The sequence below is a fragment of the Chrysemys picta genome, chromosome 21, assembly GCF_011386835.1.
Source record: "Chrysemys picta bellii isolate R12L10 chromosome 21, ASM1138683v2, whole genome shotgun sequence".
Taxonomy (NCBI): domain Eukaryota; kingdom Metazoa; phylum Chordata; order Testudines; family Emydidae; genus Chrysemys; species Chrysemys picta.
In genome coordinates, this window is record NC_088811.1 from 382,011 (window position 1) to 394,557 (window position 12,547).

General features: G+C 40.8%; 1 protein-coding gene across 30 annotated transcripts in view; it reads right to left on the reverse strand.

The window, feature by feature from the left end:
- The window catches only part of CAMTA1 (calmodulin binding transcription activator 1), a 913,810-nt gene that overhangs the window by 4,185 nt on the left and 897,078 nt on the right, over window positions 1–12,547 (reverse strand). For 3 of the 30 annotated variants that reach the window (XM_065574894.1, XM_065574889.1, XM_065574885.1), the window contains 2 exons: window positions 4,798–4,979; window positions 2,735–2,948 (listed from right to left, as the gene is read on the reverse strand). The exons of 17 other annotated variants lie outside the window; for them this stretch is intronic. In XM_065574894.1, the coding sequence (XP_065430966.1) occupies window positions 2,873–2,948; window positions 4,798–4,979 (258 nt within the window). In that variant the 3' untranslated portion in view covers window positions 2,735–2,872. Of the gene's footprint in view, window positions 1–2,589; window positions 2,949–4,797; window positions 4,980–12,547 lie in introns of those variants that run through there. 10 more of the 30 variants (XM_065574899.1, XM_065574898.1, XM_065574897.1 and 7 more) reach the window with 6 other exon arrangements.

Consider the following 12,547-nt stretch of genomic DNA (forward strand, 5'->3'; position numbering starts at 1 on the left):
CTTGGGTCATGCCTAGAAACCCATTAAGGCCGCTACTTGGCTAACATACTCTTGTTATGTCACTTCACCAAGGCTTCCTTGAAGTGACTAAATGAACAACTGCAGCCATCCAGAATTGATCTAGGCTATCACACTGTCAAGGCTTTATCAAGATGCTTAGTAATGAACTTAGCTTCAAGGGACAGAGTTTGGGGTCCCAGTCATCATTAGGGAGGGAATGAGTTGTTAATGCAGTTCTGTATACCTCTGCTTTTGTATCCACTATGTATAGCTCAATCTAACTCTTCTTGGTCAAACAAAGCACTCAATGTCACAAAAGAGCTGCATAGTTTTTTTGTACTGGAGTTGAGGTAGCTCTTTAGGACTATATAACCCATATGATTTTGGCTATTTTTTGTTACAATATACACAACTTAGTAAAATAATTTTAGACATTCTAGCTAGTCATGGACTCATTTCTATGAACCATCAAAATGCATTAATTCCAGTTCAGAATGAACAGCATGTTAAATCTGATTTCAGATGCAGTGTATTGAAATAAGCTACTATATACAGAACCACATCTATGTGAAAAAAACCTGCCTGACTCTGCATGTCCTTGCTCAGTTAGTCTGAGGGTAGTTTTCCTCCAAAAGGTTGTGATTATGACCCAAAGTAGAAGGATTTAGCAGAGTACATCCACAGTTGTTAGTATATTAATTTCTTAAGCAAATTGACCTAGAGACACAACAAGGGGATAAATTCAGAGGTGCTTTAAAAAGTATTTCAAGTTTCACATCTGTAAGTGGGCATAAGGGCGTCCAACTAATTCTGAATGAATGTAACAGAGCCATAGGTTAGCATAATTTAGATGCTATGGGGATAGAACAGAGGCACTTAGCAGAAAGAGCAACTAATAGAGTGCAAATTAAAGTAGGTATCCACCACTACATTATCTTTTGCTCCGCTGTGTAAAGGGACTCCTTTATACTTACATATTGATGTGAAATCACTACAAACTTACACATCATCTCTGAATTTGGCCCAGTGACTATTTTCAACTGTCTTTCAGCTAAATAAAAGCTCTAGCATTCAGGACATCCTGTACGCTTGTGACACTGGGGGACATGGGCTCCAGCAATGAATGAATGGATCACACGGGTAGTATGCATGCATTTAGAACATTACTAATTGTCTTTATTTTACTGAAGTGTTTGAGAATTCCATGCTAGGGAGGACACAGAGTGTGCATATTGCTGATCAAACATGAAAATAGGGTCTGCAGTGTGGCATGACTCTGAAGCCCTGGCTACACTAACAACATCAACTATAGCTGAAAGTGGCATCTCACTCCCACTTTCTGAAACACTAAACAGTTTTGACTGACACTAGGATTTAAACCCAGTACAGAGTCAGGGAGCCCCATTGCTGTAAAACAATGATTCAATTTTGTTGTGTAGTCAAAGTATCATTGCAGTCAAAGACATGTCAAAGGCTAGCTTTTCTTTTCTGCTGTAAGGGAGCTAAGGTGAAATCCTGGCTCCAGTGAAGTCAATGGCGAAACTCCCATTGACTTCAACGGATACAGAATTTCACTCCAGTTGCCTGGGAGGAATTCTCCATTCTGTATCCTATGGAGGTTACTCCCTCTTTGCAGCTCACTGTGGTTGCTCTGCTAATTATCTGGTGGTCCTGTTCTTGTATTACAGGATATATGTATTCAGAACCAGTAGAGGGAATTTATAATTCTGTACTTACGCACAATAAACACAAACTCAGAATATTCTTAATTTGTTAAAACTTAAGCTCTCTTTCCGTGCAGCAGGAAAGTGAAAAGTTACTTCTCCCTAGATGTGCACTAGTTCACATTTTATGTTGAGACTAATCACACATATGCAAAAGATATCACCTACGATGCAGGACAGGTAGTGCAACTTGTGCATTTTTCAGTTGCACCTCTTACTGTAATATAAAATTAACCTGTTATTACTATAGGTCTCATTGAGAACATGCACGATTGGTAAGCTGTGGCTCTTACTGATACATGCTGTATCCATGTTTAGCACTTCAACATGCAAGTTCTACACTAACAGAACACACTTTTGCTGGAAAAATGCAAGACATGCTTTGCTGCCAACTTCAACTTAGGACATGCAACATCTGTACTGGTGCATACCTGTTTAACTGGAATATGCATGCTAATGCAAGTTGATTACTGTAGCATTCAATATTTGCACTAGTACAGATCCTGTTCACAAATATGCAACACCTTTCTCGGTCAAATGAGTCCTGTACTAGTTACTAGGTTTGTAGGCTTGTACAAATTTTGGAACTGCAGTGTTGATTGTTGCTTAAACATAAGAACATAAGTGAAAGATGCTGCAGTGTGCACAATTACATTCACAGACCGAATGTGCTTCACAACCTTGTATTCCACAGTATTTGGAAAATGACTTAAAGATGATGCTAGTTAATACTTTTTGAATTTGTTAATTTTTCCCACATAGTCAATAGCCGTGTGTGCAGGGGAGTGAGGAGGGGAGGGGGATAGGGGAGAGTATGTTTGTACAGGTAGTCATTTATTTTTATAATGTACTGTATGTTAATACAAAGAATATGCCTAAACAGTGTCAAAATTGTGGTGACACAGACAGCAATCAAGAAGATTAAATCTAAGGATGATGTTTTATTTTTAACTCGTACTTAGAAATGAAGGGCGCAAGTGAAATATCCCAATACAAGGGGGTTCCTTGGCTGACAAAGAGCTACTGGAATGTCTCTGCCTGTACTCTTCGTTGCTCCTCAGGATAAGGGGTCTGGCTGTAGTGGAGGCGGCTCTGGCTGTTCTTGGCTGGCTCAGTGCAGCTAGAATGTAAAGTGAGGCTGCTCTTTTTTATAGTGGGGACTGGGCAGGCCCTGTGAGTTTGGGTGGAACAGAGATGGCATGAAGATCTCTCTTTTCTCCAACCCTGTGCCAAGTGCAAGAATGAAGAAACAGAATCAGTCAAGGTCTTCTTTAGATCCATTCTGAGTTGTTTTTAAATTATGTTTGAGACAAAACATATACATATTTTTCTATACAGAATTTAAAATATTTACTAATGACCAAATAGCTCTGAATTGCTCTCAAGTGAACCTGAGTTAATGTTTTTGAACTGATTATTTTTGTGTCCAATAGTTCATTCAGAAGTCTTGCCAGTTTGTCACATAAAATGTGCACAATGCAAGTCCTTCAGAAACCCTCCTGGAAAGTAGTTACTCTTGTCACCAGCAGCAGCCTTTAGTCCAGTTTAATACTTCCATAATTAAACAAAAATCATTTCTTGATCAGTGCCAGTTTTATTTGGTGATGTTTTACAGTGATATAAGCTAGAACAGGAGAACAGGCCAGTTATCTTCCATTTACTAGACTCAGTGTAAAAAAAAGTACAAACTAAAATTTCAAAATATGAAACAATGTGATTCCAAGATGGATTCCTGGACAAATTATCCCCTGTAAATAGAAATTCATAATAGCAGTGCTGCTCACACAGCTCACAAGAGAGCGACAGCTGGCACTGCCTTACTGCAACTAGCCAAGACATTTTCTGCACCTTGTTTCATCTCTTTCCACTTTGAATTTCAGGTGGGGAAGGGGGCAGAGGTCTGTGGAGGCTCCCTTCCTTTGCCAGCATTAGCAACCTGCCAGGAGTAAAAAACTGCACCAGATTTTTATAAAACGAAGAAGACATTTGCCCCAGAAAATGACAGCTCTCCGAGTGGATTGTTCATCTGGGTCTGAGCAGACTCCGAATACTGACACCTGCCTCTGCACCTTAAGTCAGGGCAGCCATAGGCAGAAGTAGCACTAGGCCAAAGTTTTAGGTGGGGGCTGTAGCTTGTCTCAGCTCTATATGCATGTTCTCATTAGTTAAGGGCACTTTTGAAAATGCCTCTTAGTGCTGTGATGTGGCTGACAGGGCTGTTCAAGTGAAGTCCTGCTGGTGCTGAAATGTGAACTCTGTAGCCTGAGGCACTGGAGCGCTGCCCCACATGTGGCCTTCATCAAGAAGAGCTGTTTGCTGTTGCATTGGCCCGTGTGAAAGGTGCACAGAATTGGGAAGAAGGTGAATTTATTTTCTCGTGTATCTGTGTGAGGTAAGCCCCAGTGTCAAAGGCTCCACTGGAGAGCTCTGAATCATACATTTTGGCCAGAGGCCATGCTGGCCAGCTCCAGGTACAGGGTCATTCTTCACTAGTGAGCGAAGGGCGGGCAGCTGGATTGAGTAAGCCAGAGTGACAGGGAGTATCACTGCCACTGCCCCCCTCCCGTTTATGGTGTTCTAAGAAGTTAACTGAGAGGTTTGGTCCTTTTAAATGTGAAGAACAGAGCTTTTGAGCTGTGACCCTGTAAAGTGTAAAGATCACAAACAATCCTACAGCTCCTAAAGTGTCCCAGCTAGACAGTTCTCATGACCTTTGGCTTTTATTACTTATTCAAATACCATTAAGGAAGTTGCATTGTTATATGCTGAAGCAATGTAGTAAGCAACAGCCCTGAAAGCCAGCAGCAGTTTGTATTGTATTATTTCCCTCAAATTTCAAATGAGTATTTGTGAGCAAATGAATTAGGCCTACTTAGAAAAGTTACAGCAGACGATAGCTTCATGGGTAAAGCGTAAGGCAAAGCTGTTTCATAAAAATTACTCTATAATGCTCAGCCAGGGAAATGTTCAATGAGTCAGTGAGTTTATAGCAAAAAAGTTCTGGCAATGCTGGAGGTCAGTAATATAAAGGACAGGGTGAATTAGAGCCACAGAAGGCTTTTTAGTCAGTTACCTGTTGCTCTGAGAGCTGAATTGGCTTGTGTGAAATTTAGGAAATGGGAGCTCTTGCCTTTTTCCAGATATCTCATTTGGATTGCAAAACAAAAAAGACAGAAAGGCCCAATAAGAATGACACCCCAGAGCATGGGGCCTGCAATTTAACACACACATTTGTGCTCCAAAAACATTCAGCCCCTGCAAAAGGTAAACGAAACAAAATTACTTTGGAAACTTTCATTGCAGCCACCTTGACACGCCCCACATGACATTTTTCTCCCATTATCCTTACATTGGATTACTCAGGAGAGGGCTTTGCCCCCTCACCCTAACATTTCCCCCATTCTTAATGTTACTACAAGACACATAAGAAATTGGGTATTTAATGCAATGGCTGCTGCATATCAGACATTTCCTGCTTTTATTAAAAGAACCTTGGTGTACAAGAGTGGGAGAGGCTGTATCTTTGACCTGCTGGGGGAAGGACTGGCCTGCAGAGAGCAACAGAGTACATTTTATGGGGTTGTTCATTCAGGTATGAAATAAAGAAGTTGTACTTACCAGAGTAATTGACATCACATGGTACATATACCCTCCCAAAAGCAGAGAACCACACATAACCAATGGGATGAAGTTTTTAAAAGGATGCTGCCATAAATGAATTTATTCCTTTTATTATTGCTTGTTTCCTATGGTAACTTTGATTGTTCTGCCCAAGAAAACAGGCTAGAAACTTTGTTGTAAGCAGACAGTAGTTTAACCAGTACAGCAATTCAGGAAGACCTGATTGTTATGAATACCAGCTCCTCAGAGTTATGGGAGAAGGGGTCACTGGAACATCACACATCTCTCTGAGTGTCTTGTAGCTGCACCCTGCATCTGTATTCTGAACAAAACTTGCACGTGGGAGGTTAATAGGAAGTTTAAACAAAGGAGCAGGTCAACCTTTTATATGTTTAGGAGAGAGAAATAGAGATTCAGCATAGCTGAAATCTCTCCAAGGTTCCTTTGGGATGAAAGCAGCTACTAATTGTGCGTTATTATTACCAGTTCCTTCTGAAATAGCCTGTTATCACTGCTGCAGAAATGTAGACAATTAATAGTGACAAAATAAGGCCCTTTGAGATCTGCAGCTTTCTTACATAAATCCCATCCAAAAAATCTTAACCTGCACTGAGAAATCTGTTATATTTAATCCAGGTAATTCTTTGGGAGAACACCTTCTTCCCTTCGCCTTTTTTTTTTTTTTTTAAATACTGAAACTTCACAATATAAACTAAAAATTAGGGCTGTCAAGCGATTAAAAAAAATAATCAAAATTAATTAAACTGTTAAACAATAATACAATACCATTTATTTAAATATTTTTGGATGTTTTCTACATTTTCAAATATATTGATTTCAGTTACAACACAGAATACAAAGTGTACAGTGCTCACTTTCTATTTATTTTTTAATACAAATATTTGCACTGTAAAAAAAACAAAAAAAAAAGTATTTTTCAATTCACCTAATATAAGTACTGTAGTGCAATCTCTTTATCATGAAAGTTGAACTTACAAATGTTGAATTATGTACAAAAAATAACTGCATTCAAAAATAAAACAATGTAAAACTTTAGAGCCTACAAGTCTACTCAGTCCTACTTCAGCCAATCGCTCAGACAAACAAGTTTAGTTACATTTGCAGGAGATAATGGCACCCGCTTCTTGTTTACAATGTCACCTGAAAGTGAGAGCAGGCGTTCGCATGGCACTGTTGTAACCGGTGTTGCAAGATATTTATGTGCCAGATGCGCTAAAGATTCATATGTCCCTTCATGGACCATTCCAGAGGATATGCATCCATGCTGATGACTGGTTCCGCTCGATAACAATCCGAAGCAGAGCAGACTGATGCATGTTCATTTTCATCATCTGAGTCAGATGCCACCAGCAGAAGATTGTTTTTTTTTTTTTTTTTTTTGGTGGTTCGGGTTCTGTAGTTTCCGCATCAGAATGTTGCTCTTTTAAGACTTCTGAAAGCACGCTCCACACCTCGTCCCTCTCAGATTTTGGAAGGCGCTTCAGATTCTTAAACTTCAGGTTGAGTGCTGTAGCTATTTTTAGAAATCTCACATTGGTATCTTCTTTGTATTTTGTCAGTGACAGTGTTTGTAAATCAAACAACATGTGCTGGGTTATCATCTGAGACTGCTATAACATGAAATATATGGCAGAATGTGGGTAAAAAAGAGCAGGGGACATACAATTCTCTCCCAAGGAGTTCAGTCTCAAATTTAATTAACACACTATTTTTTAACGAACATTATCAGCATGGAAGCATTTCCTCCGGAATGATGGCTGAAGCATGAAGGGACATAAGAATGTTTAGCATATCTGGTATGTAAATATCTTGTGATGCCAGCTACAACAGTGCCATGTGAACGCCTGTTCTCACTTTCAGGTGGCATTGTAAATAAGAAGCAGGCAGCAGTATCTCCCGTAAATGTAAACAAACTTGTTTTTATTAGCGATTGGCTGAACAAGAAGTAGGACTGAGTGGACTTGTAGGCTCTAAAGTTTTACATTGTTGGTTTTGAATGCAGTTATGTAACAAAAAAAATCTACATTTGTAAATTACACTTTCATGACAGAGATTGCACTACAGTACTTGTATGAGGTGAATTGAAAAATACTATTTTTATCATTTTTACAGTGCAAATATTTGTAAACAAAAATAATATAAAGTGAGCACTGTAAACTTTGTATTCTGTGTTGTAACAGAAATCAATATAGTTGAAAATGTAGAAAAACATCCAAAAATATTTAATAAATTTCAATTGGTATTCTATTGTTTAACAGTGTGATTAATTGCAATTAATTTTTTTAATCCAGTGTGTATACAAGTGTTGGTGCACTGTGTGGTGTGTACATGCACACACAAGGTTTGTGTGCATGTTGATACATGCACATTTACAGCAACAAAGAATGAGTAGTTGTACAGTCTCTTATGCTTCAGCAAAGTCGCAGGTGATACAACTTGCAGTAGCTCATCACTTACATTTTCCAAATATACAGAAAAAATAGTAGTACAGGTTAAGAGAGTAAGAAGCAGAAACTGTGGTTTATTGTGAAAATGAGAACTGTGCACTTGGAATGATTTCTGATGCATCATGCTAAAATGTATTTACACTCCCCTTGTGCACATAACCCATTATTCATTGAAAAACTGGTTGATTTAAAGTCATTAGTCACTGGCTGTACTTCCCTGATTCACATTTAATTATTTGTATTACAGTGGAGCCCAAAGGTCCCAATCAAGGATTGGGTCCCACTGAGCTAGGCACTATGCAAACATGTATAAAGACACAGTCACTGCCTCAAAAATAACAAGACAACTGACATATTGGGCCGAGGGAACACAATCAAATGTGGACCATTTTTACATACATGTCTCCATTTGCAATATATTTTTCCTCAGTTATTATAAATGAAATGCCAAGTCTCCCCTGTGCACCTCAAACTAGACATCACATAGTGGTTAGTTCCTTATACGTGTCATATTAAAGGTAGATCTTAAGAAAAATCTCTGAACATCTGCTGCTCCCTTACCATCTCAGATGTCAGGGATTGTTATATTTTATTTAATTTATATAATATACATATTATGGAGATATACCTATCTCATAGAACTGGAAGGGACCCTGAAAGGTCAAGTCCAGCCCCCTGGCTTCACTAGCAGGACCAAGTACTGATTTTTGCCCCAGAGCCCCAAGTGGTCCCCTCAAGGATTGAACTCACATCCCTGGGTTTAGCAGGCCAATGCTCAAACCACTGAGCTATCCCTCCCCCCTACATGAAGCCATTTACATCTATTGTATAAATAGATTCCTTTGTTTTATTTGGAAAATCATGTGGGCTAAGAACTATCACTGTAGAGCTTAGCGGTAGAGGGAGAGATGAGCCATTGAATGGGAAATGGACAAAAAAATCCACTCATGTCTGCTGTACATTAAAAGGTGGGAAGTGTTAAATTGTGCTCCCCATACATTCTTGTAACAGAATAGAATATTTCATTTAGACAATTTCTCATTAAATTTCAGCTACTTACAGTGAAACTTCAGAGCACTTTTTTTTTAAATATTTGAGGAATCAGTGTTTTATTATATATCAGACTGTGATGCAGAGAGACAGTGAAATCATATACAATTAAAATAAAAGCAAAATGATTGATGTTCCTGGCTGCTTTTTGGTCATTTAATCAAGCCATTTAAATATTTCATACCAGTGAGTAACTACAAGATATTTGAATCCCATCCATCCTACTGTGTTTAGCCTATGGAGAAACCTGCACATGTACTGCACCTTCAGAAATTGCTTCCTGTAGTTTCTGATATGCCCTACAATCCATTTAAACTGCAACAATAACAAGAGAATTCTTATGTTAAATTCCATTCACAGGTAGCACTGAACTCTCTAGCCGCTGCAGAGCGCCACACTAAAATCCCAAGAGCAGATCCTCAGCTGATATAACTTGCCATAGCTCCACTGAAATCAATGATCTGTCCTCCCCAATCTCTCTCCCTTCAAAATTACCTGGGTCTTTATTTTCATTATTGAATGCGACGAGAAGGTTACTCACCTTGTGCAATAACGGAGGTTCTTTGAGATGAGTGTCCCTGTGGGTGCTCGACTCCAGGTGAAGATGCGTCCCTGAGCCTTTGCTCAGAAAGTTTGGCAGCAGTGCCAGTACAGGCTGCGCATGCACAGTGCCTACCTAGCACGCTGTTGGCGCCTCAATAGCACATGCGCGATCCAGACGACTCAGTTTCTTCTCTACCCTGGAGTCTGCCCCTAACTCCGAAGTAGACGGGAGGTGGGTGGGTAGTGGAGCACCCACAGGGACACTCATCTCGAAGAACCTCAGTTACTGCACAAGGTGAGTAACCTTTTCTTCGAGAGAGATGTCCCTGTGGGTGCTCCACTCCAGGTGGCTGAAGAGCACTGCCCGCCTAGGATGGTAGGGGCTTTGGAATTGGCAGAAAAACAACTGATAGCACAGTTCGACCAAGTCAAGTATCTGCCTGAGGGCCTTGCGTGACAGCATAATGTTTAGCGAAAGTATGTTCAGAGGCCCAGGTGGCGGCCTTGTAAATGTCTATTAGGGGAACGTTGTGTAAGAATGCTACTGATGCCAATATGGATCTAGTAGAGTGCATCTTCATCCCCGCTGGAGGTTGTATGCCTTTTAATTGATAGCATAATTGGATTCATCCAGATATCCATCTAGAGTTACTTTGAGTGGATATGGAGTTACCCTTAGAACTTTCTGCTATGGAGATAAAAAGCTTCAGTGAGACTCTAAATGGCTTGGTCCTGTCCAAGTAAAAAGACAGTGCTCTCCTAACATCGAGGGTGTGCATCATAGCCTCAAAACTGTTGGCGTGTGGTTTAGGAAAGAAGGTTGGTAGCTGTATCGGTTGATTGATGTGGAAGGAGGAATGTATTTTGGGAAGGAATTTGGGATGGGTACGTAACGTTACTTTATCTTTACAAAAGATGGTATATGGTGGGTCTGCCATAAGCGCTCCGATTTCTCCCACTTGTCTGGCTGATATGATCGCTATTAGAAATGCCACCTTCATGGAGAGGTGTAGTAGGGAGCAGTTTGCTAGAGTTTCAAAAGGTTTATGTGGGTGAGGGCTGTTAGGACCAAGTTTAAGTCCCATGGTTGCGTAGATGGAATTGTTTTGTGATTGGGTGAACAAAGACTGTAGTGTTGCCGATTTTTTGGTGAAAGGCGAAGATAGCTGCAAGATGTATCTTAATTGAGCTGAGGGATAGAGTGTATTGTTTCAATTCTAAGAGGTATTCAAGTACAATTGGAAGAGGTGCAGATGTTGCAACCGTTTGTCTAGCGGCACACAATGAAGTAAATCTTTTCCACTTATGGAGGTAAGTGTTACATGTAGTCTGTTTCCTGCTGTGTAGTAGCACCCGCTGGACCTGTTCAGAGCAAACTAGCTCCTCATTAGAGAACCAGGTGTTCAGATGTAGCATCCCTATGTTGGGATGTTGTAATTGGCCCTCCTGTTGTGTCAGTAGATCTGTCTGGAAAGGGAGTGTGATTGTGATACATGCCAACATCCATGTAATGTACAGATACCATATTTGTCTTGGCCACGGGAGGGTTATTAAGATGACCTTGAGCCTGTTGGTCCTTATTTTCTTTATTACTCTGGATAGTAATGGTATTAGCAGGAACGAGTCTAGAAGGTCTGTGTTCCAAATGATCATGAATGCATCCCTCATTGATCGCTTCCCCAGACCAGCTCTGGAGCAGAATTTGGGGCATTTTGTGTTGCAAGCCGTCGCGAATAGATCCGTTTGTGGGTGACCCCAGTTTTGAAAAATGTCCCCCAGTATGGTGGTGTTTAACTCCCATTCGTGATCGAAGGGAAAATATCTGCTGCGCTTGTCTGCCGTGGTGTTCTGGCATCCTGGGAGGTAGGAGGCTGAGATATGTATATTCTGTTGGATGCACCAATTCCAGAGTTTCATCACCTCGGTACATAGTGAATGTGACCAGGCTCCTCCTTGTCTGTTTATGTAAAACATACAGGCAATGTTGTCAGTCATTACTCATATATTTTGGTTTCTTATGAGTGGCAGGAAGCAGAGGCAGGCGTTGCGGATGGAGTGAAATTCTAGTAGATTTATATGTAGTCTTGTCTCTGTTGTGGACCATAATCCCTGAGCTGTGCGCTCTTGCATGTGAGCCCCCCACCCAATAACGGATGCATCCATTGTGATCATGATTAATGGAGGATCCTGTGTGAAAGAGATACCCGAGCACAGGTTGTGTGGTTGAGTCCACCAGGTCAGTGAGTCCTTGACCTTGGGTGGCATATTTAGTCACATGTTTAACCTGTGTTTGTTTCGTTTGTAAGTGGTTGCTAGCCATCCTTGTAGGCAGCGCATGTGCAAGTGTGCATGTTTGACCACAAATGTACACGCCACCATGTGCCACAACAGTTGTAAGCATTCATGGGCAATGGTCTATGGACTGTTCTGTATCATTAATATGAGTGATCTTATGGTGTTGGATCTGTCTCATGGAAATGACGCTTTCACCGCTTTCGAATCGAGGTAAGCGCTGATGAACTCCAGCCATTGAGTTGGTTCTGTTGTAGATTTCTTCATGTTTATTTGTCGTCCGAGTCTCTGGAAGCAATCCATGGCCGCTTGAGTGGATCGAATGGCATCTGATTGAGTATGCGACTTTAGGAGACAGTCTTCCAGGTAAGGAAAAATTATTATTCCTTGCTTTCTGACGTTCACCATTACTACCGCAAGGATCTTGGAGAAAACGTGAGGTGCTGTTGACAGGCCGAAAGGCTGAAATTTGTACTGATAGTGGTCTGTGCCCAAAGTAAATCGGAGAAAACCTCTGTGGGCAGGGTGTATTATAAGATGAAAATAAGCATCCTCCAGGTCGAGGGCTGAAAACCAGTCTCCCTGCTCCAGAGCCAGTGGTATTGTTGTCAAAGTGACCATTCAGAACCTTTGCTTTCTCACAAATGTGTTCAGTCGCCCGAGATTGAGGATGGGTCGCCACCCCCCCACTTTTCTTTTGTATTAAAAAATAGTGGGAGTAAAACTCCTTCCCTCTGTGTTGAACAGGGACAGTCTCCGCTGCCCCTAGTTGGAGGAGATGTTGTACCTCTTGCGTAACAAGTGTTCATGAGAGGGGTCCCTGAAGAGGGAGGCAGGAGGGTTAAGAGG